At 49.4% G+C, this 25,816-nt stretch overlaps 1 protein-coding gene across 2 annotated transcripts in view; it reads right to left on the reverse strand.

Moving 5' to 3' along the window:
• Positions 1 to 4,080: 4,080 nt before the first annotated feature.
• Positions 4,081 to 25,816, reverse strand: part of RBPMS (RNA binding protein, mRNA processing factor) — a 154,737-nt gene continuing 133,001 nt past the window's right edge. Inside the window, exons 7-9 of one of the 2 annotated variants that reach the window (XR_006353516.1) lie at positions 19,008 to 19,077; positions 12,455 to 12,560; positions 4,081 to 4,200 (exon numbers count right to left, since the gene is read on the reverse strand). Coding sequence is in view for 1 of the 2 variants with exons in the window: in XM_043969665.1 (XP_043825600.1) it covers positions 19,015 to 19,077 (63 nt within the window). In the remaining variant the exon portion in view is untranslated. The remainder of the gene's footprint in view (positions 4,201 to 12,454; positions 12,561 to 19,007; positions 19,078 to 25,816) is intronic. The other variant, XM_043969665.1, reaches the window with a different exon arrangement.

Genomic DNA, 25,816 nt, shown 5'->3' on the forward strand with positions numbered 1-25,816 from the left:
GCCCCCCCATACCCACGCACTGCTCTGCTTGCATAAAGAGCAGAAATGCCAGAGAAACTACAAGGAAATTTGTCCTGGATCGGAGTTGGGAAGCTCTGCCGCACTTTCAGGGATCCCGAGGTGCGGGTGCTCTGACACCAGACTTCTCTTCATGCCAACGTCCCCTCAGCCAGTGAGCTGACTAGGAAGCATGGAGCGCCACCGAATGACGGGAGCCTGTGGGCCAGAGCCACACGGAGAGCACGGGCCACATGCAGGACGTGTCCCAGAAAGCATCTCCCCGGGAACACGTGATCAGAGGAGGAGGAGGGCCTGAGGCCTCTGCCCTGCGACGACCCCTCATGGAGGCCTGATTCCTGCCAGGATGTGGGACCCAGCATGGCAGAGGATGTGTGGATGGGCTGCAGCCCGCTCCGAGGAAGGTCATCACGGAGCCTTCAGAGGACTCCGTGAAAGGCCCCTGATTCCAGGTGAGAAGGGACATTACCGGGGATCAATAAGGCTGCTTTGCCATTTAGTGGTGCCCGTGCTCGGTGGCTTTTGGGCTGGAGAACTAGGGCATGTGGGCAGCATGCCACCGGCCTCCCTTCTTGGCCCACGTTCCAGACGGACCACTTTCCCCCCCCCCCCCCATGGCAGTTCAGGAGTCATCTGGTTCCCACCCAGACCAGACTGACTGGCTCTGGCTGTGGGAGGTGTGTGATAAGGTTAGAGAACACAGGCTGCTAGAGCTGGGAGGGGCTTTCCTTGGAGGGGCTTTCCTTAGACGGTCACTCAGGGATCACCCCCTAATAGGAGTCCTTCCTGATTACCCTGCCCCCCCACCTCAGCTTCTGATGCAGGGGGTCTTGACCTCCTCTGTGCCCCAGATCCCTTGGGCATCACTCTGGTGAAGCCAACAGACCCCTTCTAGGATCATGTTGTTTTGTTGTTGTTTTTGGCAGGGCAATGAGGATTAAGTGATTTGCCCAGGGTCACACAGCTAGTAAGTGTCATGTCTGAGGCCAGATTTGAACTCAGGTCCTCCTGAATCCAGGGCCAGTGCTTTATCCATGGCGCCACCTAGCTACCCCCTGGATCATGTTGTTTTAATGCATAAAATACATGGGATTACAAAATTATATATTGAAATAGTTGAAAATTTAAGGAAAAAAAAAGTTCACAGACCATAGGTTGCTAATGCTTGTTCTCTCCTCCAATGATAACACATTTCCTTTTTAAAAATACTGTATCCTCCAGTAGACCATAACTGCTTGAGGGCTGGGACAGTCTTTAGTTTGTCTTTGTGTCCCCAACACTAGCCCAAGGTCCTGTATGAACTCAGAGGTCACATAAGCCAGCCCCTGCACTTCGTAGGTCAGGGACACAGGGTGGCTCAGGGAGGATCAAGTCACACTGGCTGGTATGCCAATCCAGGGCCTGCAGCGTCAGGCCTTCTTCTCCTTTGCCACCTGCACCACCTCCTAACGTAATGGCTTCCCCTCTGTCCATGCACTCCTCACTTGCCCCAAGCACCCATTACACGATGACCCCGGCCCCATGCATTCCTCCTGGTGATAGATCTGGGAAGATGCACCATAGGCTTGTGTGCACTCTGGCTACATACAGCTCAGGGGAAAAGCTTTCATTCTGATGTTCTCTGTGCTGACGCCGTGCAAGGCCGTGAACGGATGGGGAACACACGGATAGCGGATGTGGCTGGGTGGTTCCGCTGTGGGGACAGGATGGGCCCTGGGCCACCAGGACTGGCTCGTGTGAGCCAAGCAGGACCCGGTGTGGCAGGCTGGTCTCAGCCACGCCCACATGCCCAGAGAACATCTGGCCTGGGCCCAGAGGTCAGGGCAAACATCTGGAGTGGGAAGCACCTGGTCCAAGAGTAAACCGAGCCTAGTGCCTGCAGACCCTGTTTGCAGTGAGTGACCTTCACCAAAACAATGGGTGCCAAGGCCTTAAAACCCCTTCTATAATCCGGCCTCAGACACTTAACACTTACTAGCTGTGTGACCTTGGGCAAGTCACTTAAACCCCAACTGCCTCACCAAAAAAACCAAAACCAAAACAAACAAACAAACAAAATCTATAAAAGGAAGAGAGTCGAACATCTATATCCCCAAGTGGAATTTCTTCAGATGTCTGTAAACCAGTGGAAGAGGTTGGCAAGACATGCCGAGGGAGGCATCTCACCCAGCAGTGGGATGTCTCTTGGCTTCTGATGGCCTCGCTGGCGATCCTCTCACTTTCAGAGAGCGGGTAAGGTAGGGATGAACCTTTTCTGTCATGGACCCCCGATGAGCTCTGGCACACACAGTGCCCTTCTCGCAATAATGTTTGTTAAATGTGCAAAACTGTAAATGGGGTCACAAAGCAAGCCAGCGATGCCGAGATGCTCATCCAAATCATTTTTTTAAAAGTTCACAGATCCCAGGTTAGGAACCCTGCTCTACAGCAAAAGAAGCGATAGACTCATGGGCTGGGCTTCACTTGCCCCTGCCTGCATTTTCTCCTCTGTGAAAAGGCACTAACCCTCATCCTACCCAGCTGCCAGCTGTCTGAAGGATCGGCTGAGATGGAGCATGAGAGGTGACAGGTAAGCTCTAACACTTAACACAGAGGGAAATCCCAAGTTCCGTTTTGTCCCCCAACTGTGCTTGACGGGCCCCTCGGCATACCCAACCCTCCCTTAGAGCAGGGTGGCTTGCAGTGTCCTCCTATGGAAAAAGAATGTGCCAAGGCAACTGTATTGACAGCCAGAAGCAAACTTTTATTTCCTGGTCCTTCAAACATTCTAGAATAGCTCCATTTTCCTATTAAGGCCTAAAAGCCTTCCTAAGGAGGCAGACCCACGACTTATGAGCCCTTGATTCACCCATGAAGGTCCCAGCAGGTTTTTCCAGAGCAGTATGATGTGTGAGTTTTTCCTTTAACAATAGGAAGGGCACCTTCCACCTCATTGCCCTTCACCATTGTGCTTTTTGTGACTTTATAAAGCTTGGATTTCTTGATTTTGTTATTATTCTTATAATTCCCCACCCTTCCTTCCAGAACTGCTTAAAAAACAAAAAGACACCACCACTAACAAACAAGTATGAACACACCTAAGATAAAATGGTGAACATGTTTATTAGCCTCTAAAGTATCAGACAAGCGGCTCAAACAAACTCAGGACCAAAAGAAGTCATGGCTGGTTCTGAGGAGGTCTCTCTTGACAAGAGGCGTGAAGACACGGAGCTCCACGTGTTCGCACCAGATGTGAACTTGTGCTGGGTTGCATCTCCTCATGAAAAGAAAACAAGATTACATTTGGCTAGGGGCTGCCAAAGATCCAGAAACCTAGCCTAACTTTTGCAGAACCCCTTTGCAGTGTTGTGAAACCTGGTGCAGGAGACTGAGGGGCTGGGTCAGCTTCTCTCAAACCCTGAACCAAGGTTTCTGATCACAAGGGAACCAAGAGCTCTTCCCTTCCCCAGGTGCTCCTCCCTAAGGGGTATGATAACAAATGGAAGAGCAAGGCGCTTCCTCTCCCCCCACATCAACCACCCCCGTCCACCCAATGTGGTATGGCCCTGTTACTGGCACAATTTCCTACCTATGGGACCTAGACCCAGAAAACCTCAGCCCATTAGCTGTGAACAGACCAAGAAAAGAAGCTTCCCTGGCCAAGGATCCAGACATTTTTGCCTAAATATGCTAGCAGAACTGGGAGTTAAAGCTAACTCCATGACTGTACATCTTTGTGTCTGACATGCACACCATGTATAGCCTTCCCCGAGACTCAAGCCAGAACAACAAAAATACATAAACTTACAATACAAAAGAGCTGATAAGATTTTTAAAAATTCCCCAAACATGCAGCTTAAGAGGGGAACAAAACAGAAATACTGATTCTAAGCATTCAAAAGTCAAAACAAAAACCGTGATTCAACCCAGTGTACAATCACCCAGGCATCCTTACAATGTTCAGCATAAAAAACACTCTCTCCATTGGCGTGTTTACATGATGTTTAAAATGTCATTCACAGTCTACAGCGATGGGCAGCAGACCACGCATTCACAGAAACAGATTTCTTACATTATACAGTGTAAAAGAGAAAAAACCATTTTTATTTATTATTATACTTTTTCTTCGATAAGTACAGATGTGTGATAGAGGCTGTGGCAAAGTCTTGGAGGAATCAAAACCAGGTGATGCTTCGTTCAAGCCTGAAAGAGAAAGGCAAGAACCAGGTTAAGAGGAGGCCACAGGTCCCCAAGAGTTGCCTGCCTGTCTGTTCACCCTCCCTTGTGCTACGTTCTTGGTCTGTCTCATGGTGAAGGCCGACGGTATCATTATCCCCACGGGGCTGACAAGTTTGTCCAGCCACAACCCAGATTCAACCCTAGTTGGGAAGAAAACAAGATTGGAATGATTAAGGGTGGATGACCCCTCTTGGGGATGTTATAGTGGGTTCTCCTTGGGGGTATGGGCTAGTCGCTGAGGTCCCCTCTAACTCTCAAATTCTGCCATTTTGTCACAACCATGAAGGATTCAGAGGGTTAAGGGAAGAGCTGAGCCAAACCACGCAGGGAGCAGAGCAGCAAGTGACAACGCACACTGTGACTACGACACCCTTGTTTCCTTGTGATGGCCCACCAGAGAGAACATCCACCTCTCTGCTCTTTCCTTGAAGCAATGGGGGGGCGACTGGCACATGGCACACCCTTTTAGAGGGTCAATGTGTCAATCGTTTCTTTACTGAAAATCTTTTTTAAAAATCTTGTTAAAAGGGAAGGCTCTGTAGAGGGGAATGTGATGTACGAGACATCGACAAAGACTTTAAAATTAGAAAACGCACAGCAACCAGTTAGTTTCCTTCCACAGAGACGGAGGCCCTGGCTGGAAATGACAACAGCAAGTTCCAGGTGGATGTGGATGAGCTGTGGGGCCAGGTGTCCCTCCAACCCGGCTGCCAGAGGCTGGGAAGCAAAGGGGAAGAAACCCTGGGCTCCGTGCTTGGCCATCCCAAGCCCCTGGGGCTGGGCTGGGTCACTGTGGACCACACTAGAGAGATGGAGATGACCTGCTTCCTGCATCCTTCCTTCCTGGTGTTGTGTGATCAGAAAACATGCTAAGTGAGAAACCGAGAAAAACCTGTCCCACATAGGATAGGGCAATGGGCAAGGTAGGAGTCAGGAAGACCTGAATCCAGGTCCTGGCTTAGACACTGTGTGATCTGGACAAGTCATAGCCTCAGTGTCCTCATCTGTAAAATGGGGGTGACCATGGCATCTACTCCCCAGGCTTGTTGTGAGGATCCAGTGGAAAAATATTTGTAAAGCTCTTTTTTTGCAAACCTTAAAGCACTATATAAATGCTGACTATGAGAAATGTTAGCTCTTATTATTGAGCAATGTTTGGGACAAACAAAAAATGGCCAGAAGAATAACAAATTGTAGCGATGACAAAATAAATACATCAAATGATATGGTAGCAGCCAAAACGGTTATTAGAGGCAAATTTATGTCAGTCATTAAAGAAATTCAGAGATTAATGCATTAACATATCTAAACAATCATCAAAACAAAGGAAAAAAAGAAAATAAAAATAATAGAGCCACGCAGCCAATTAAGTGTTTGAAATTGATTTGAACTGAGGTCTTCCTGACTCCTGATCCAGCACGCCACCCACCGTGACACCCAGCTGCCAGTACAGAATCAGGAGATCAGCCGCTACAATTGGTCAGTCAGTTAATAGATATTTAAGTGCCTACTATTCGCCAGGCACTGTGCTAAACGCTAGGGAAGCAAAGGCTCTGAGGGTCCCTTCTCTCCAAAAGCTCACAGTCTAATGGGGAAGACAGATGCAGGCTCTTGTAACGATTGGAATGGCGCCACCTGATGGAGACTTACTGTAGAAAAGCTCCGCCATGAAGTGAAGGTCTCTGAGGGCAAGACCAGGAGTCTTTTCTTTGGCGTCAGGAAGTGATGCTTGCTAGTGGGAGGAAGAAGGGGTAGCCTGCTGCTCTGACTCGCTCTTTTCCTGAGAACGCTGGCGGAGAGCGGAGCGAGAAATGCACTCTCCCTTTAATAGCTAGATGAATGTAGGCCTTTTCTTCTCTCTTTACCAAATTCTCATTCTCCTTAATAAATGCTTAAAAGTCTAACTCTTGCTAAAGCTTATACTTTATTGGTGACCACTCATGAGATATTTTAGACAGACTAGCTAGAATTTTAGCCCTTAACACTCTGAACAGGGAAGATCCACACAGTGACAGCCGTGATTGTTGTCCTTTGTGCTCCAAGGGACCAACATGACATCACTATGTTGGGGCCAGGGTTCAGTGTGTCTGACTGTTTGGTCAGACCAGCACGAGCTTGAAGGCTCTACCATAGATTGGGCACATGAACATTTGGAGGGGAGATGTCGCTACACTTGTACAACTCATGTTTCTTTGGAGCTACCTCGGTTCTGCTTTCCTCCTAGAACACAGCACCATGCAGATGCACCATGCTGGGCGGTCCTGTGCCAGTGTCTCCCATGTCTCACAATTGATTCCAAAGTTCTTCAGAGACATTATGGGTGTCCTTGTGTCGCTTCTGACCTCCATGTGAGTGCTTGCCTTGTGTGAGTTCTCCATAAAATAGTCTTTTAGGCAAATGTACATTTGGCAATCAAACCACATGGCTGGCCCATTGCACTCTCTGCAACAAAGTTTGAGTGTTTGGCAGTTTAGCTAGAGGAAGGACCTCAGTGTCCAGTCCCTTATCCTGCTAGGTGATTTTCAGAATCTTTCCAAGACAACTCAAATGGACTTTATTCAGCTTCCTGGCATGGTGCTGGTATGCTGTCCAGGTTTCATGGCCATACAACAATGAGGTCTGCACAACAGCTCTGTAGACCTTCAGTTTGGTGGTCAGTCTAATACCTCTTCTTTCCCACACTTTCCTTTGGAGCCTCCTAAACACTGAGCCAGCTCTAGCAATGCATGGGTCAACCTCATCATCCATGTGGACATCCCTGGAAAGTATACCGCCAAGGTAAGTGAGCTTATCACAGCATTCAGTATTTCTCCCATTTGCTGCAAATGACGGTGCCCCACATAGATGGGGTGGTGGTGGCTGGTGGAAAGCCTGTGTTTTCTGGGTGTTAATTGTTAGGCCAAAATTAGCACAGGCAGCAGAGAACGGACCCATATTTTGTCGCATCTCAGCTTCAGAGGCTGCTTTGAGTGCATAATCACCTGTAAATAAAAAGTCGGGGACCAACTCTCCCTCTGCACTTTCTTTTTTTTTTTTCCTTTTTTAGTGAGGCAATTGGGGTTAAGTGACTTGCTCAGGGTCACACAGCTAGTAAGTGTTAAGTGCCTGAGGTCGGATTTGAACTCAGGTACTCCTGACTCCAGGGCCAGTGCTCTACCTACTACACCACCTAGCTGCCCCCTCCCTCTGCACTTTCTAAGCTTTGCCTTCCACTTCTTTTTTTTAAGTGGGGCAATGAGAGTTAAGTGACTTGCCCAGGGTCATACAGCTAGTAAGTGTCAAGTGTCTGAGGCCGGATTTGAACTCAGGTCTTCCTGAATCCCGGGATGGTGCTTTATCCACTGTGCCACCTAGATGCCCCCTGTACTTTACTTTTGATGGAGTTAAGTGCTGCCTTCTTAGAGATGAATTAGCTGTCCAGCTGGTAAACCCTGTGGAGTTCTCACTTTTCATTTAACAGCTTCTGAATTTCCCCATCATTTTCATCAAACCAATCTTTTTTTTGGGGTGGGGCAATGAGGTTTAAGTGACTTACCCAGGGTCACACAGCTAGTAAGTGTCAAGTGTCTGAGCCCGGATTTGAACTCAGATCCTCCTGAATCCAGGGTCAGTGCTTTATCCACTTCGACACCTAGCTGCCCCCATCAAACCAGTCTTGATGTTTGCAAGTGTTCTGACTGAGATGAGTAAATGCAGTGCTGTACACCAGATCTCTGAAAGCTACCCAGTCCTTTTCTGCTCCACTATTGCCAACTGTGTGTTGGTTCAGCTTTCCCTCCAAGTTAGCAGTGAACTGTTCCTGCTCAGTGAAGTGCTCTGATCTGCTGACATTAAGTTTTAGGGTAGACTTTGCCTTGGGGTCACCCCTTTTGTTGAATGTGAATATTTAGCTTGGCGAGGATGTCTAAGGCTAGCACTCTGCGCCACACATCACCTTCATCACTCACACCCTGCATGTCTCTTCTCCTTATAATGGCATAGTCTATTAAATGCCAATGTTTGCTGTGGGGGTTTATCCATGACATTTTGTTATGTTTTGTTTTTGTGGAGCAATGAGGGTTAAGTGACTTGCCCAGGGTCATACTAAGTGTCAAGTGTCTGAGGTCAGATTTGAACTCAGGTCCTCTTGAATCCAGGGCCAGTGCTTTATCCACTGCACCACCCAGCTGCCCCCCATCCATGATGTCTTATTGCATTTAGGTCAATGGAAGACAGTGTTGGTGATGAGAACATCATGGGATGCACAAGTCTTCGGTAGTAAGTGACAGCTGCTGTTGCTGTTTCCAACTCCACTGCTCCCAAGGACACCCTGCTATGTCTGGTAGTCTGAGCCTACTCTAGCATTAAAGGCATCCAGAAAGACAAACGTTCTCTTTTGGCATTGGTGATGAGGGTCTCCAGGTCTTCATAAAGTTTTTCTTTGACCTCCTCAGGGTCTGTCAAGGTGAGAGCATGGGCATGGATGATGGTGGTGTGGCAGTTTCCTCCAAGTATCAGTGGCATTGTCATGAGCCTGTCATTCACTCCTTTGGGAGGCACACAAGTTTGCTGACTAAATTAGTTTTGATTGTAAAACGTATACCAGCTTCATGGCGCTCCTCTTCACTGTGGCCACTCCAGAAAAACATGGATCCTGCTCAGACTTCAGTGAGCTGGCCTTCATTTGCCAGCCTTGTATCACTCAGGGCTGCTACTAGGATAGGATACCTGCCGAGTTCTCTTTCAATAAGAGCTGTTTGTATTTCAGGTCTACTGGATTTCATGTTGTCTACAAGCATGGGAATATTCCATGAACCAATGGTGAGTGGAATCATCTTTGCAAAACTTTTTGTACATCTTTTTTGGTTTTGACTGCAGGGTGGGGTCTCCACCCGCTTCGGTAAAGCAGGCCAGGTTTGGGTGAAGCAAACAGTATTGGGACACCTTTTCTATCCCCTTCCTCACATGAGGATGTGGTCCTTAAAAAGGCTGCTCAGGCATACCCTTTGACGCAGTAATGCCACTACTAGGTCTGTATCCCAAAGAGATCACAGAAAAGGAAAAAGGGCCCACATGTACAAAAATATTTATAGCTGCTCTTTTTATGGTGGCAAAAAACTGGAAACTGAGGGGATGCCCATCAACTGGGGAATGGCTGAACAAGTTGTAGTACATGAATGTAATGGAATACTATTGTGCTGTAAGAAATGATGGGCAGGCAGATTTCAGAAAAACCTGGAAAGACTTGAGTGAACTGATGCTGAGTGAAGTGAGCAGAATCAGGAGGACATTGTACACAGTAATAGCAACATTGTGTGATGATCAGCTGTGATAGACTTGCCTCTTCTCAGCAGTACAATGATCCAAGACAATCCCAAAGAACTCATGATGAAAAAATGTTCTCCACATCCAGAAAAAAAGAACTGTGGATTCTGAATGCAGATTGAACCACACTGTTTCTACTTAATTTTTCTTTACTGAGGTTTCCCCCTTGTGTTCTGATTCTTCTTTCACAACACGACTCATGTAAAAATATTGAATGTGATTGTACATGTATAACCTATATTGGATTGCTTTTTGTCTTGGGGAGGGAGGAGGATGGAAGAAAAATTTGAAACTAGAAATCTTATGAAAACAAATGTTGAAAATTGTCTTTACATGTAACTGGAAAATAATAAAAACTTTTATGATAAAAAAAAGGCTGCTCAGACACCCCAGGGGCTGCTGAATCCTACTGCTGCTCCCGGGGAGAAGATGACCCTGGGCCCTGGGCCCCCAGTGTGTAGGGTTGTGACCACAGCTCCCAGTGCATCCACAACCTGCTGCTTCATTACATGCACAGCAAAGTTGCCACAGGACTTTGAGGTAGGTACAAATGACATGGATGATGTCTTTGGTTTGCACATCAGTTGGATTTGTGAGGCAGAGTTGTATGAGATTTTAGCTGGAACTTGATGGATGACAGGAAGGCCTGAGAGGAGGAGGAAGAACATTCCCAGCACTGGGGACAGCCAGTGAAAATGCTCAGAGTTGGAAGATGGATGATCTTGTTCCAGACACAGCAAGCAGAGGGGTGAGGCAGAAGTGCACTAATGAGGCTGGGAGGGAGACTGAGGGCAGCTTATGAAGGGCTCCGAATGGTGAAAAGAGAATTTTCTATTTGATCCTGGAGGTGACAGACGTCTAACAGTTGGAGACATGAGACTGGACATCAGGAGAGAATCTAGGGTTAGATGAGTAGATTCGAGAATTCTCATCATAGAATTAACTGAATCCATGGGAGCCGATGAGATCACCAATTGAGTAAGATGGAGCGCCCAGGACTGAACCCTATGGAATACCCACAGTCCAACTGTGGCGAATGGCAACGAATCGTTTCCTGGAGAGCCAATAAGGAAATTAATCCTCCTCCTCCCAGTAGAGAGAAGTGGGGACCAAGGATGGGGAATATGACATACACTGTCAGACACTGTACCTACATTGATTGGGGGGTAGGAGTTTACAAATATAAAAGTCAACAAGAAAACTAAACACAAATAAACAAAAAAACCCCAACCCCCCCCCCCAAAAAAAAACCAAGTCAGTGAATGAAGTCCCTCTGTAGCACATGGGTTTCTTAAGAAAATTCTCCCCCTTTTCTTCATTCATCACTGGAATTATTTCTCTTTTTGTCTCTGGACTTTCATTCTTCAGGGCTTCTGACCTTCCAGAATAGCTCTCTCCGGGGCAGCTAGATGGCGCAGTGGTTAAAGCACCGGCCCTGGATTCAGGAGTATCTGAGTTCAAATCCGGCCTCAGACACTTAACACTTACTAGCTGTGTGACTCTGGGCAAGTCACTTAACCCCCGTTGCCCCGCAAAAACAAAAACAAAAAAACAAAAAAACAGAATAGCTCTCTCCGGGGCAGCTAGGTGGCGCAGTGGATAGAGCACTGGCCCTGGATTCAGGAGGACCCAAGTTCAAATCCAGCCTCAGACACTTGACACTTACTAGCTGTGTGACCCTGGGCAAGTCACTTAACCCCCATTGCCTCACCAAAAAAAAAAAAAAAGAAAAAAAAAAGAGTACACAGGCACAATAAGCCATCTGCTATCCACGATCTGAGAAAGAATAGGATGGATGGGAGATGTAGCACACACCCGGAGTGTGGCTTCTGACCCTATTTAGTCAACCAAGTCAGGCCAAGCACGGGGGCCACACTCAGGCAAGACTGGCCTCGCTTCCATCTCGGACAGGGCAAATATGCCAGCGGATCAGCAAGATGCTGTAGAGAACCCTTTAATTAAATTGCTAGTAAAGAGCTAAACAGAGCCTGAGAAGGATGAAGCCTGAACACAGTGCAGTTGGGTGTATTTGGACCTGACTGAATGTTTGGACCCAAAGAGCTGTTAGTGATGACCCCGTGACACAGCTTCGGGGGGTGGGGGGTCTCCAGTGGAGTGCCCCAGGGATCTCTGCTGTTTGACACAGTTCATCCAATCATTTGGATGAAGGCACCGATGGACTGCTCATCAAACTGGCAGAGCCACCTGCTGCTGGGAGGGAGAGCCGATGTTGGATAGCACAGTCAGGATCCAAAAAGACAGCGATGGGCCGCAGTTCTGAGCGGAACCGAAGATGAAAAGCTACCAGCTGTGTGACCCTGAGCAAATCCCTTACCACTCTCTGCCTCGGGATTCCTGACCTGCAAAAACGGGGATGATCCCAGTCCCAATCCCTCAGTGTGGTGCTGAGGCTCAAAGGAGAGATTGTGGAGATCTGGCCGCCAGGAGCCCCTTGGCTGTGGCGAGCAAGGTGCAGCTGTCCTTGTGATGGGAAAAGCCCAGGATGCTCACCATGGCACGCTAGGGAGCTGCCCTCTCCGTGGTGCAGTCAGGGACGAGGCCTGATCACCGGTCTATCAGATAAATGTTTACCGCCAGTGCAACCTCATTGCAGCTGAACCTCACAAGGAGGAAACAGACTGAGAGGAGACAAATGATTTACCCAGGGTCATACTGCTAGTAAGTGTCTAAGGCGGGATCCACACTTTACAATAATAACAACAGCTAGCATTTATGTATCACTTTAATGTTAGCAAAGAACTTACAAATATAATCTCATTTTAGCCTCACAAATGTAAGAGGAAAGCGCAATGACGATCCCCATTTTTCAGATAGGATACTGAGGCTGAACAGCTGTGGTGCTGTGTGTGAAGGGAGTCAGTGAATGGTCTGGCTGGTCCCTCTGTGTACTCACCAGTAAGCTGCAGTCTTACAAAACAGCTCACGAAACCAGCAGCCACTGCCGAAGATTGTATCAATACCCACAAGACAAAGTGTAGCCGCCATCACACACCTGGTACCTGGGAAGGAGGAAGAGAGGCGCCTGTGAACACGAGTCACCAGGGCCAGCAGCCCTCTCCAGGGGGCACCACAAGAGCCCCTGCCCAGAACCATGGAGGGTTAGCCCTGGGAGGGGATGAGAACGTGCCTGAAGAACTGGGAAAGCACTTGGTGTCTGCTGTCGTCAGAGGACCAGAGTCTGAATCCCAGTTTGGCCAGTGAGGACTTGTGTGCCCATCTAGGCCTGACTACAAGGTCACTTATTTGATGGATGAGTCTACAGAATGTATGTCTCTAAGCAAACAACTGGATCCAAGTCCCTTAGCTCCAAGACTAGCTCTTTCCACTGCATAGAAAAATCATTTATTAAGTCTCTCTTGTGTGCCAAGCACTGTGCTAGGCCTTGGGAAACAACAAAAATGAAGCATTCCCTGCCTTCAAGGAGTTTACACGCTACTCTGGAGAGATAACAAGGACACAGAGAATTTGAGAAATATGAGAGTCCTGAACCACAGGCTGTCGGTTGAGAGGAAGAAGAGAAGTCATCTCAAAAAAGGTGAGAATATAAGAAAACTATAACAATGGAGGGTCTCACCACTTGTATCCCTTTTAGACCCACACAAGTCTAACCAAAAGATAAGTAAGAAAGGCATTAAGGAACTGAACAGAATTCTCCAAGTTCCATATGACAGGCCTCTGGTAATTACTGAATGGGAATAGAAAGGAGCACACATTTTTTAGACATACGTGGCACTTTAACAAAAACTGACCATCTAGTAGGGCATAGAAACCTTACAAACAATTGAAGAAAAGCATGGCGCAGTGGATAAAGCACTGGCCCTGGATTCAGGAGTTACCTGAGTTCAAATCCAGCCTCGGACACTTGACACTTACTAGCTGTGTGACCCTGGGCAAGTCACTTAACCCCCATTGCCCCACCAAAAAAACAACAAAACAAAACAAAACAATGGAAGAAAAGCAGCAGTATTAAAGACATTCCTAACGGACCACAGTGCAATAAAATTGAATGCAGTGTTCTACCCCAAGAGTCTGCCATCTCTGCAAAGGAAGGAGGGAAGTATATGAGGCGCTATGTTATGTCTCTTTGGGGACTAAGCTTGGTTATTATAATCACACTGCTTCCAGTTCCTTCTTGTTGTTCATCTCTCTAGTTATAGGGTTGGTGTTGCTGTGTCTATTTTTTTCCTTCTCCCACTTCCCTCGCTCTGCATCAATTCATATCCATCTTCCTTTGCTTCTCTGAGTAATCAATATTCGTTAAGTCTTATAACAATGATATTCCATTACAGTGCCTTGCCACTTTTTTTTTTTGTGAGGCAACTGGGGTTAAGTGACTTGCCCAGGGTCACACAGCTAGTAAGTGTCAAGTGTCTGAAGCCAGATTTGAACTCAGGTCCTCCTGAATCCAGGGCTGCTGCTTTATCCACTGTGCCATCTAGCTGCCCTCACCTTGCCACTTTTGATAGAATTATTCTTGGATGGATTTTTTAGATTAAAAAAATTTATTTTCAGCTCCAAATTCTTTCTCTCTCATTACCACTTCCCTTCCCCCTCGAGGAGGCATGAAATACCATAGCCATTATACACATGAAATAGTGCAAAACACATTTCTGCATTAGCCATATTGCATAAAAAAGCAAAAAAAAGTAAAGTAAAAAATGTGCGTTAATCTTCACTCAGAGTTCACTTTGATTTTGTTTGGAAAACTAAATAAATTTTGAAAAAAATAGTAGTGCTTAGAATTTAATACAATAATTTATATGTGGTCTAATCAAGGGAAAAGGTGGTGGGGGCAATCATATCCCTCCTTCTGGACCTCTTTTAACGCAACTTAAAAGTACATCAGTTAGGGGCAGCTAGGTAGCACAGTGGATAAAGCACTGACCCTGGATTCGGGAGGACCTGAGTTCAAATTCAACCTCAGACACTTGACGCTTCCTAGCTGTGTGACTCTGGGCAAGTCACTTAACCCTCATTGTCCCCCCTCCCCCTGAAAAAAGTACATCAGTTTGCAGTCATTCAATACACGCAGATCAATAATTCATATAATCAATCAATCAATCAACTCATGTGAATTGTTATCTGACCACACTTTTCCCACCCTATATTTTACTCAGTGCCTTAAGGCTCAGGAAAACCATATAAAATCACAGTAGCAAATATGATCTCCGAATCATGTAGTGAACAGGCCTTTCTCCCTATGTCTTTTTCACTCCTGGGATTTTTGACTTCTGGGGAAATGGATATTCCGGAGACCGTTTCAGTCACAAGTCATGTTGTTTCTGCTTCCACATCTCTTGCATCTACCTGTCCCCCTCCCCTCACGCCATCACCACCCCAGTTCAGGTACAGTGCACTTCTTAATGGACTATAAGCGATTGCTTCCTGCCCGGTTTTCTTGCTTCTAATCTCTTCCGTCTCCAATCCACCCTCCACTCAGCCGCCAAGGTGATCTTGCTGAAGCACTGGTCTGACCGCGTCACTTACCAGCTCAACAGACACTAGAGGTTCCCTACAGCTCTGAGATCAAATAGAAACTCCTCTCCTGGGCATTTAAAGACCTTCACAACCCAGCTCCAACCCAGTTCCTGTCTCGGTTCCTTTGCAATGAATTCTCTCCTTCCTCGGAGAAACCCTGGTTTCTTTCAAATGAGGCCCATCCTGCCTGAGGCCACCAGGCTCAGAAAAGGACAAGGATGGAGGAAATAGGCCTCATGTAGGTCTTTTTGACTACAGAACTAAAGTTCTACCCACTGCTCTACCGACCTGCCCCTAGCAATGGAGAATGTGAGTGGTCTTGGGAGTGTGTTTGCTTGGTCTTTCTCTCTCTGGTTCTCTTGATTACTTTCAATCGTGAGAACTTGTAAGAAGAGAGAATACAGTTCTGGGACGGGTTTCCTCCTCTAGGGAGCTGGCCACATCTCCATTCACAGATGGACCTTTTCTGAAATTATCACGAGGAGGGGGCAGGCCACATGGAACAGATAAAGGGATGCTCATGGGAAGGAAGCCCCTTGGCCTCAGAGGAGGGGGCAGCTAGGTGGCACAGTGGATAAAGCGCTGGCCCTGGATTCAAGAGGACCTGAGTTCAAGTCTGGCCTCAGACACTTGACACTTTACTAGCTGTGTGACCCTGGGCAAGTCACTTAACCCCCACTGCCCTGCAAAAAAATAAAAACCAAACCCCAAAAAACCCGACACAATACAGAGGAGGAAGCTGAGGCCTAAAGAGGTTAGGGGACTTGCTCAAGGTCACACAGCTTTGCTGAGATTCAAACCTAGGTCTTAGACTCCAACTCCAATATCCTTTCCATGGCTTTAGGCTTGGGACAAGGAGAATCAGGACAGCTCTCAAGTCACCAAGAGTAAAGGGCCCAACTCATCCTCCCAACTCCGAACTTTTCTCCAGAGTATTTGTGGGTTTTTGAATTGACAAATTTTGTTTTCCCATAGTGGATAACCCTAAACAAACCCTCCAGAAAACCTGTCAGCAGAACAAGTGCCAGGATCTGGGAGTGAGTTAGTGCAGGCCACTTCTGCAGGTCAGTGCTGGCTGTGGGCTGTGACTCCCACAAGGTGCTGTGGACCCCAGGGCAGACACAACTTCCTCCCTCTGCTTTGCTCTCTCAGGGCACACAAGCCTTTCCATCTTCCTCTGAACCTCTCTTGTTGGTCACTCCTCTCCGTGCTGTAAGATTCCATTCTATTCCCTTGCCCCAGTCAGTTCAGTGCTTTCCCAATGGTCAGTCACGTAGCTTCTCTCCCAGTGAACAGCTTGTCAAGGTATTTGCACAGATGGGCCCTTTCTTCCTGCCAGTAAGCTCCCTGGGTCATAAACCCATTAGTTGGATCACGGGGTCAAACTGGAGGATGCGATTTGGTAACTTTTCTTGAATAATTCCATATTGCTTTTCAAAATAGTTGGATGGACCTATTCACAGCCGTGACTTAGCATGCCTGTCTTCCCACAGCCCCACCAGAATATTTATGTTTCAGCTGCAGTTACTAAATTAGATTTGTGAAAGAGAAACTCTATCCCCCATGGGAAAGGAACTCGGATCGGAGGCAGCCAAATTGAAAAACCTGATACCATCTTCTTCCTCACTAAGCCACCTCCTGTTTCTGTTCAGGGTACCACAATCCTGCCCATCCCACAGGTTCACAACTTCACTATAACTCATCCTTCATATCCTCTCCCCTCTATCCAATCAGGTACCAAGTCTTGTGGATTCAACCTTCTCCCCATGTCTTGTATCCAGCCTTCTCTTTCCACTCACATGGTCACCATCGTATCTCTTTTCTCCTGGAGTACTAGAATAGCTTCTTTAAAAAAATATAGATAGCTAGATATACACACACGTGTGTGTGTGTGTGTGTGTATATATATATATATATGTATATGTATGTATGTATATAGATGTGTGTATACATAGCTACATGTATATACATACCCATATATTCATACATATATATGGATAGAGATAATGTATCTTTTGTTTTTTATTGCCTAGATTCCCTGTATCTCCTCCTTCCCCCTCTCAGAGGCATCCCCAATAACAGAATTTTTTTCAAAGAAAAAAGGGAAGAAGAGAAAAAACAATCAGCAAAACTGATGAATACTGTGTAATTTAAGATTCTAAATGTGGATTCTAATCTGTTCCCCCAGTTTTGGGGGAAACTGACTAAAATCACTGATAAAATGAGTTTAGGTTTTTAAGGGTTTATTGAAAAATAGAGAAAGATTGAGAACAGAATTCCAACAGCCTGGCATTCCTATCTTTCCTCAAATTTCCTGTGAAGTCCTCTGCCACCACCACCACCATCAAGTCAGGAACCCAAAAAGCCCCAGAGCTCTCCATGCAGGCTCCCTTTCCTCCTTCCTGTCTCCTCCCAGAAAATAGGAGGCTCCTCAAGTTGATTGGCTGGTAGCCTTGATAGACAGCACCCATGAGCAAACGTCACTTCCTAACGCCAAGGAAAAGCCACATGGCCTTGCCCTCTGAGGCATTTTCCTCATGGCGGAGCTTTCCCACAGCAAGTCTCCAGTAGGTGGCGTCATTCCAATCATTACAATACATGGGAACAATGTGAGAATCCATGCAGTGTTCTCTCACCGCTGTAAAGGAGTTGGGGGATGAAGGGTGTAGAGCCTCCCTGACTCCAACCTCTCCCTTCTCTATCTTCTTACCTGCGTAGCTGCTGAAATTCCTTGTACCTTCAGCTGCCCCCTATTGACTCTAGCACAAATTACAAACTCCCCAGCCTTGGGTTTACAGTCCTTCCCTGCCTATCTCCCACCTACCTCTTCAAATGGACCTCATTATCCTGCCCTTCATGGAGCAGCTCCAGCTAAACTGGACTACTTGTTTCCTCCTGTCTCAGTGTCCATTCCTAGGGTCCCCTGCTTGTAGGTATATGTGCCCTCTTCTGACCTAAAAACTATACCCCCACCCCCACTTTGCCCATTCCCTACTGAATTCCTGCCTTTTCTTTAAATCCCAATTCAAATGAAATGTGATCCTCACATGGGATAAGTCAACTCTAACTCTGGTTGATAATGTCCAAATGTGTACTTCTCTCAGACATGACACATTCAGTATACAATAGTCTCATAGTCCCAAAATGGTGCTTTGAGTCAGTGTTTCTCAACCAAAAACTTCCAGAGACTGAAAACAGTCATGGATAAAGGAGCTTCTGGGAAACAAGGCCCTGCAGTCACATTTCCCATCAGAAGTAAGTACTCTTGCCTCTCCCCGGGGCCTGCTGAGTGAAAACTCTAGTCTGGTCCTCCCAGAACCACTGCGGGTTAATGATCTTGGAATCATGGCTGACTCTTTCTCCGGCCTTACCTCTCCTAGCTATTGCCAGGTCTTCCTGACTGGATCATCTGCAGGGCCAGATGAGCGGCCTGGGAGGGGAGCCCTGAGCGATCTCTTTGGGGTGATGGCTAATACTTGCAAAGACGCTTAATAATGAAGCCCTAGGGGCAGCTAGGTGGTGCAGTGGATAAAGCACCGGCCCTGGATTCAGGAGTACTTGAGTTCAAATCCAGCCTCAGACACTTGACTTACTAGCTGTGTGACCCTGGGCAAGTCACTTAACCCCAATTGCCTCACCAAAAAACCCCAAGACCCCCAAAACTGGATGGAGAGCTGTCTGAAACCTCTTCAAGGTCGCCCATGGTTCTTTGGGACACCTGGGCTGACTGGGATGCCTTGGTCTTCCCCCTCTGCAGGACACCTGAGGTAAACATGCTGTTTACAAGATGACCTGGCCTCACCTGAAAGCTGTCCCTTGGCCTACCCAAAGCTGCATTCATGAGCGCCCACCCACACCCTTCAGATGAGGAGGGCGTCGCTTTCCCCAGGTTCCTCTGCTGCTGGCAAAGAGACAAGATGGCCAGAGGCAGGCCGGCCGGCCGGCCCGGGGAGAAAGGCACTACTTACACAGTATTCAGCAGAACTGACGGGACTTCCAGCCCTGAGAAGTAGCCTCGGAGGGAGGGAGCCAGCGCATCTAAAGGGGCAGAGGGAGAGAGCGAAGATGAGCCAGGCTGTGCTACCTTTTAGGGAGCTCCTGAGTCCCTGAGAGGGTGGGAAGGGGAGACAGAAACTGGGGCCCAGACAGGTGACGTGACTCCCTCCTAGCTACATGGAGCCACAAGTCAGAGGAACGACTGGGACCCCAGATTCTTGGCTGCTGTCCCTCCAATTCCAGGATGCCACCTCAGGCAGACCAAGGGCAACGGTGGGGAGGGGACTTCTTCAGCTGTCCCCCCTGCCCCTTTCCAGACTGATGGACCTGGGCCATTCTCCAGAGACAGTGTGATAAAGTGTCTGTCAGACACCGCAGAATACTATCTGCTTCCTGTCCTGGAAAAGTGGGGACAGCTGACTGAGCTGCTTGCTTGCAGACAGAAAGGGAATCACCCCATTCCTGAGTCACTGACCCTGAAGGCCTAAGAGGAGCCCGTGTGAACCATTCCCCAAAGTGATGCAGGAATGAAAGACCCTGGCAAGGAACCAGGGGGCTGCCTGTTTGGGGGAGGGGTGGGTGGATTTCTGCAAGCAGGATGTTGCTTTATCATGCAAAAATGCGTCGACTTTGATAAGCAAGGGCTTCTCGGAAGGGACCCAAATGAGTAATTGGGAAAGGCACCAGCAAAGGCAGGGGGCAGCCCGCTGGGGAGGAGCCAGAGGACCTTCTGAAGGTCTGCTACTGTCCTTCTCCCTGACCCCAGCCCCCAGCTCCTGGGCCATTGGTTCTCTGAAGAGGAAGCAGTTCCTGCCATCGGCAGGGTCTCCACTCCTTCCACCCACTGAGGTCGGCAGCCAGCCGTCCCACTGGGTTTGAAAGGAACATATTCTTAAAGACGGGCAGCAGACAGCTGGCTCGGGCCAGGAACCTGGAGCAAGCTGGTCGGAGCTATCTTTTCAAGAGAGTGGTCCTAGGACTCAGAAGGACAAAATGTCAGAGCAGGGAGGGACTTTAGAATGTGGAAAGGATCTTAGCACAGGGAAGGTCAGAGCTGGGAGGCATCTTAGAACATGAAAGGGATCTTAGCAAAGGGAAGGTCAGAGCAGGGAGGGATCTTAGGACAGGGAAGGTCAGAGCAGGGAGGGATCTTAGCACAGGGAAGGTCAGAGCAGGGAGGGATCTTAGCACAGGGAAGGTCAGAGCTGGGAGGGATCTTAGAACATGAAAGGGATCTTAGTACAGGGAAGGTCAGAGCTGGGAGGGATCTTAGAACATGAAAGGGATCTTAGCACAAGGAAGGTCAGAGTAGGGAGGGATCTTAGGACAGGGAATGTCGGAGTTGGGCGGCCCCAACCTAAGCCACCCCCCCCCCTTCTGAGTCAAGACTGGAGGCCCTTTCTCATCTGGGGCAGAGAAGAGCCTCTGGGCTCCTGCTGTGGTTCAGCACTCCAGGGAAACCTCAGTAGGACCACCAAGGATGGCGGGAAACCAGCGCGGCAGAGAGTCCATGGCCAGCCTTTCTTTACCTTGGGTGTCTCCCGTAGACACCCATTTAACACCGTCATGGACACGCTGACACGTGTCTGCAGAGTACACCCGTAGGAACCAGTCCAAGCTTCCCGTGTAGGTGAAAAAGAAAGAAAGCGAGTGAATACGTACCCGTGGTTCACAGCTTTGTGCGTCTGAATCCATTTGCTCATTAAGCAAAGAGCAGAGCCGGAGGGGCCTTCCTGAGCCAGGTGGTGAAGGAAGGGGAGAGGGGACAGACCCCCTGCCGCAGGTGGGGGCCAGGGGACCTAGAGGTGACACACAGGAGAATAGGGGCGGGGTTCTTTGTGCATCGGAGGTCGGGATCGGTGCAGGGCTAGTGACAACTGGTGCCTCCCTGGGGATGGACCGAGGTGCTCGGCCCCTGAGGTGATCAAGGCATCAGAGACAGAAAGGAGGGCTGATGGGGGGAAGGAGGGGAGGAAGGAGGAAAGGAAGAAGAGACTCTGATTTCTGTGGAGGGGAGGGGGATCTGGGGAGGCCTGCCTTCCATCGAGCACCCTGCCTGACCGTCCCCTCCCTGGCCACCACTCACACGAGCCTAACGCCAACACATGCACCCTTTGGGGATGTTCTCTGCCTCCCTCTCTGCCCCAAGCCTCGGGGATGGCAGGGACAGCATACCCTATGGCTCCCGCAAGCCTGGTCTAGGCCACATGGCACTTGGTCTAGGTAAAATGGAAGCACATTGAAAGCAGGCGCTGGTTTTCCTTGTCTGGTGACTCACACAGTAGGTGATTTAGAAATGCTGGTTGGACTGGAGCGCGTGAACAAGGATCCCTGGCAGGGCAGCCAATGAGCAGCCCTCCAACAAGAAAGGACTCGGCTCCAGGGGAGTCTGGAGTCGGTCAGCTGGCAATGGAAGCCATGACCCACTGGGGTTGAACCAGCAGGCCCCTTCCCGGCATCCTTGGCTTCTGAAAGCTTGCCACAAGGTGTCCTGGCATCCCGAGGCCAATGGAACACAGGAATGAGATGAGAACAAGAAATCGCCCGTTTCTTCGAGACTGCATGGTATCTACAGGCTGCTGTGGGAGGACGATAGGACATTTGGGGCTAGGGAGAAGGCGGGGTATTTGGGGTCAGATGAGTCCTACTGTGTGACTCGACACCGTCTCTTCTGCTGTCTGGGCTGGGAGGAGATGATCTGTGAGTCGGCTCCACAGCAAGATCCCATGAGGGACCCAAGATGAAAGATGGTCTCTAAGGTGTCTCCCAGTTCTGAATCATAAAATACCTCAGAGCAACAGGTGGGATTTGGGGGCGTGGATTCTAGCTGCCCAACATTTAGCACCTGCTGCCTGTCCATGGGCAGAATGGGCTTTCTTGGGGAGGAGGCGCTCCAAGCATTGTGTGGCTGAGGAGGGGGCGCCACTCAGGTTGGGGCTGCTTGACGGAGGGACCAGAGCATCGTAGAAGGGACCTTAGACCCTTTCAGGAAGAAGGAAGCCGACTTGCACAGGGTGCCCAGGACCCCTTGCACCCTGCTTTGGGGGCGTGTGAACCAAGGACACTTGCACCCTAGATCTATCAGGCAGGATCCAGTGTCTGACACAACGCACACCTGTAATCTCACCGGTGTGCCCCAGGGGGCTAACGGAAGACGAGGCAACATTAGACCCATTTCACAGATTTTTCTGAATGGTTCCTAGACAGGACTAGGAGCACTGAGTGGAGGCTGCGGTGGGGGAGAGCTTGGCTCAAGCCACAGAGGGTTTTCCAACACTGGAGCGGGCGTTCTTGAGAGAGAGTGAGTTCTCCGTCGTCAGAGGTCTTCAAGGAGGGGCGGAACAATAAGTGTTTCGGCAGACACGTGGCAGAAGGTGTTGGTGCTTCATAGAAACCTAGTGACCTTGAAGGTGCCTTTCATCCTAGGATTCTGTGAGGTTCTGACGGGTCCCAGATGGGCTCCTATGGCTGACCAACCTCGGCCCCTCCGGTGTCCAGTCTCCTGCCTTCTCCAGCCCTCACGAACAGGAAACCAGCTTCCACGGGATGCATGGGAGACTGGCGTGCTTGCGGACTGTTGGGCTGTTCTCGCGATGTTGTCCGCTCTGCTCCCACCGAGAGGTCCCTCGACCCGATCACAAGCCTCGTCGTTCTGCCTCAAGCCACTTGCCTGCGCACAGACAGTGCTTCTCAAAGCAGTCCTCGATATTCTTGGGAAGGCCATGGGCTGCTCCGGGCACACACGGCAGCAGAGAGTCTCAGGACTCCCGGGCACTACACAAAGACACCCAGCCTACCCTCGGTCCCAAAGCTTTGATGACAGGCTTCCTTTAAGGAGCAAGCTACATGGACAGCTTTGGGACTGTGGGCAGGCTGGGTGTCACCCCTGGCCCCTCCCCACCAGGCCCCACCCTGGTGGGACCTCACTGCAGTGGGGGAAGGAAGGAAACAGACATTTATTAAGCACCTACTATGTGCCAAACACTGTGCCATGCCAAGAGCTTTTCAGTGATGACCTCATTTGATCTTCACAACACCCCTGGGAGGGAGGGACCATGATGATCCCATTTTACAGTTGAAGAAGCTGAGGCAGGCAGAAGTTAGGTGACTTGTCCAGAGTCATACGGCTGCTAAGTGTGTGGGGCTGGATTGGAATTCAGGTCTTCCAGGCTCCAGGCTCAGTGCTCTGTCTACTGCTCACCAGCTGCTCTAGGCAGCCCCGTCTTTACAAGTGGCCAGATCTAAGGGAAAGGATGCTATGGGCCCGGGGTTCTCTGACTAACTCAGCAAGGAACCCCAGTGGTAAGTGTTGGAAACCACTATTACCAGCAGCATGCCGGTCCTCTCTCTAAGTGATCCACGTGACACCGGCATGGTTTCCTGCCAATCCCAAAGATCCCCTCCTGTCTCCACGTCTCTGCTAACACTGTCCCCGAGCCCTAGATTCCCCCCTTCCCATCTGTTGACGGCCTCATGAAAGGCCCCCATTGGCCACCTGTTCCTTGAAGTCTTCCCTGCATTCCCTGGCAGAAAGAGCTTGCCCCCATTCTCCCTTTCCCCAGAGATCTCGGGGACAAGTTGCTGAAGGCTAACTTTAAGTGTGCTCTCCCACCAGTATCTGAACCAAGAAATGTGACAGATATTGCAGCTCCCTCCCCACCCCTGGTAGCCTCTGAACTGATGCCTTGCACCCACCAGGCCCTGCATAAATGCCTGTTGGCTTGGCTAGGTAGTACCGGGTCAGTCTCCAGCTTTGCACATCCAGTGCTAAGCACAAGGCTGGACAAACAGAAGGTGCTTCATAAATGCTCGCTGGATTGAACGGAATCTTTGCTGCTCCTCTGGAGCAGTCACGCTGATTTTCAAGCTCCAAACACTCCATTTCTAGCAAGAAGCCCAGACTTCATTCTCTGCGCCATCCTCAACTCCAGAGATGAGGACGTGAGGAGAGGCTGTGATTCTTCCATCCCTGATGGTGGATTCCTGGCTCCACACAGATCCAAGCAGGCAGTGTGGCGCAGTGGTGAGGGCACTGGCCGTAGAGTCTGAGGCTTTGGGCTGGACCCATCCCTCTGCAAGCCCCCTTCTCTCCCTCTCTGTAAAATGAGGGCCTGGGCCAGGAGATCCCATCCAATTCTCAGCCTGGGCCCTTCTGAAGGCCTGCCACCTCACGGCACATCCTGACCGGACATGCTGACCCGGCAGCAGCAGGGACCCTGAGTGCAACTCGCACAGAAGGGGATGAAATACATGAGGACGTGACAGAGACCCAGTAACGAGGCGTGCCGGGTGAGCGCGCCCAAGCGTGTAAGCCCTTGTGGCACACGGAGGCCGTGCTCAGTGCTGGTCATCCATATTTCATATTTGCCTTGGTTAATTTTTAACTATGTTTGCTGTCCAGAGCCATTAGCGGGCCTGGAGCCGGGCTCAGTGAGCAGGAAAGAAGTGCCTGGTAGCAAGCAGCCCCGGCAGCCACTGCAGCCTCGCACTCGGGAGGCCCGCTGCTCGGCTCTCGGCGCTGGTGCGCACGGCTGGATGGCACCTGCAGCTGAATAAAACATGATTCCGTCGGCAGGGAATCTGTCTTTTCCACCCCGTCACCATCACTCTTCTTCAAAGGCAAGTTCACGGCCTCCTTTCGTTTCCCCCAAGCTCCCATTTCCAAAAGTTTCAAAAAGACTTCAGGAACTTCTGGCTTGTGTGCCCATGGATGGAGGCCAACAGAACCCACTGGGATGCCAGAAAAAGAATGTGGTGCAAAGGAGAGATGAGGCTGGACCAAGTGTTCATCCACAGAACGGGCTGTCTCTGGTCAAGGTCCAATCGAGGCAGTGTAGCGTGCGGTAGAACACACAGGATTTGGGAGTTAGGAAGACAGTCTAAACCCCAGCTCTGACCTTACCGGCTGTGTGACACTGGGCCAGTCACCTCAGGGCAATACGACACACTAATATACTACTCTTTACAATCATTTACTAATGAAGACGCCCTTCAAGATTTGTTAGCATGAATTCTTTAGATCTGAGTCTAGACAAAAGGTGAGAAAGGCTTAACCTGGGCTGGGTGAGTGGGGAGCTGGTGCAGAGGGAGAATTAAAAGAAATTGGGGGGGGCAGCTAGGGGGCACAATGGATGAAGTGCCAGTCCTGGAGTCAGGAGGTGCTGAGCTCAAATCCGGCCTCAGACACTTGACTCTTGTTAGCTGTGTGACCCTGGTCAAGTCACTTGACCCTCATTGCCTCGCAAAAAAAGAAAAGGAAAAAGGAAAAAAAGAAACTTGGAGAAAGGCAGACTGAAGAATCAATGACAGTACCCCCAAGCACATGAACTTGGGTGAGTGGGAGGACAATGGTGCATTTAGAGATAGCAGCAGGGGAGTCTGGAACAGGGTGGGCTGGGTTTAGTGAGGGAGATAAGGAGTGTGTCCTACTGAGATCCCTGAAGGGGAGTGTGCTCCCTCAGAACTCTCCCTCCTCCCTCTTTATCTCCAGATGGGCGAGCCAATCATCTCCCCAAATCTGATCTTTTGTGACCCGAGGGATGAGGCTGCCCCAGGGGATCCTATAAAGAGAAGAGCAGAGTGAGGACAGTTACCTGGAGTGCAGAAGTGGTGGGGGGGAGCAGGGAGGGGGAGACAATGATGTCGGGTGGCGGGGAGACCGAGTGCGTAAGGACAGGAGAGGCCATGGGGGCCACGGTAACCCTGGGGGAAGCAGCCTGGCGACCACAAAAGCCAGAATATAAAGACTGTACCTGTGATTACAATGATAAAGGCAGCTACT

This window comes from Dromiciops gliroides, chromosome 6 (genome assembly GCF_019393635.1).
Source record: "Dromiciops gliroides isolate mDroGli1 chromosome 6, mDroGli1.pri, whole genome shotgun sequence".
Taxonomy (NCBI): Eukaryota; Metazoa; Chordata; class Mammalia; order Microbiotheria; family Microbiotheriidae; genus Dromiciops; species Dromiciops gliroides.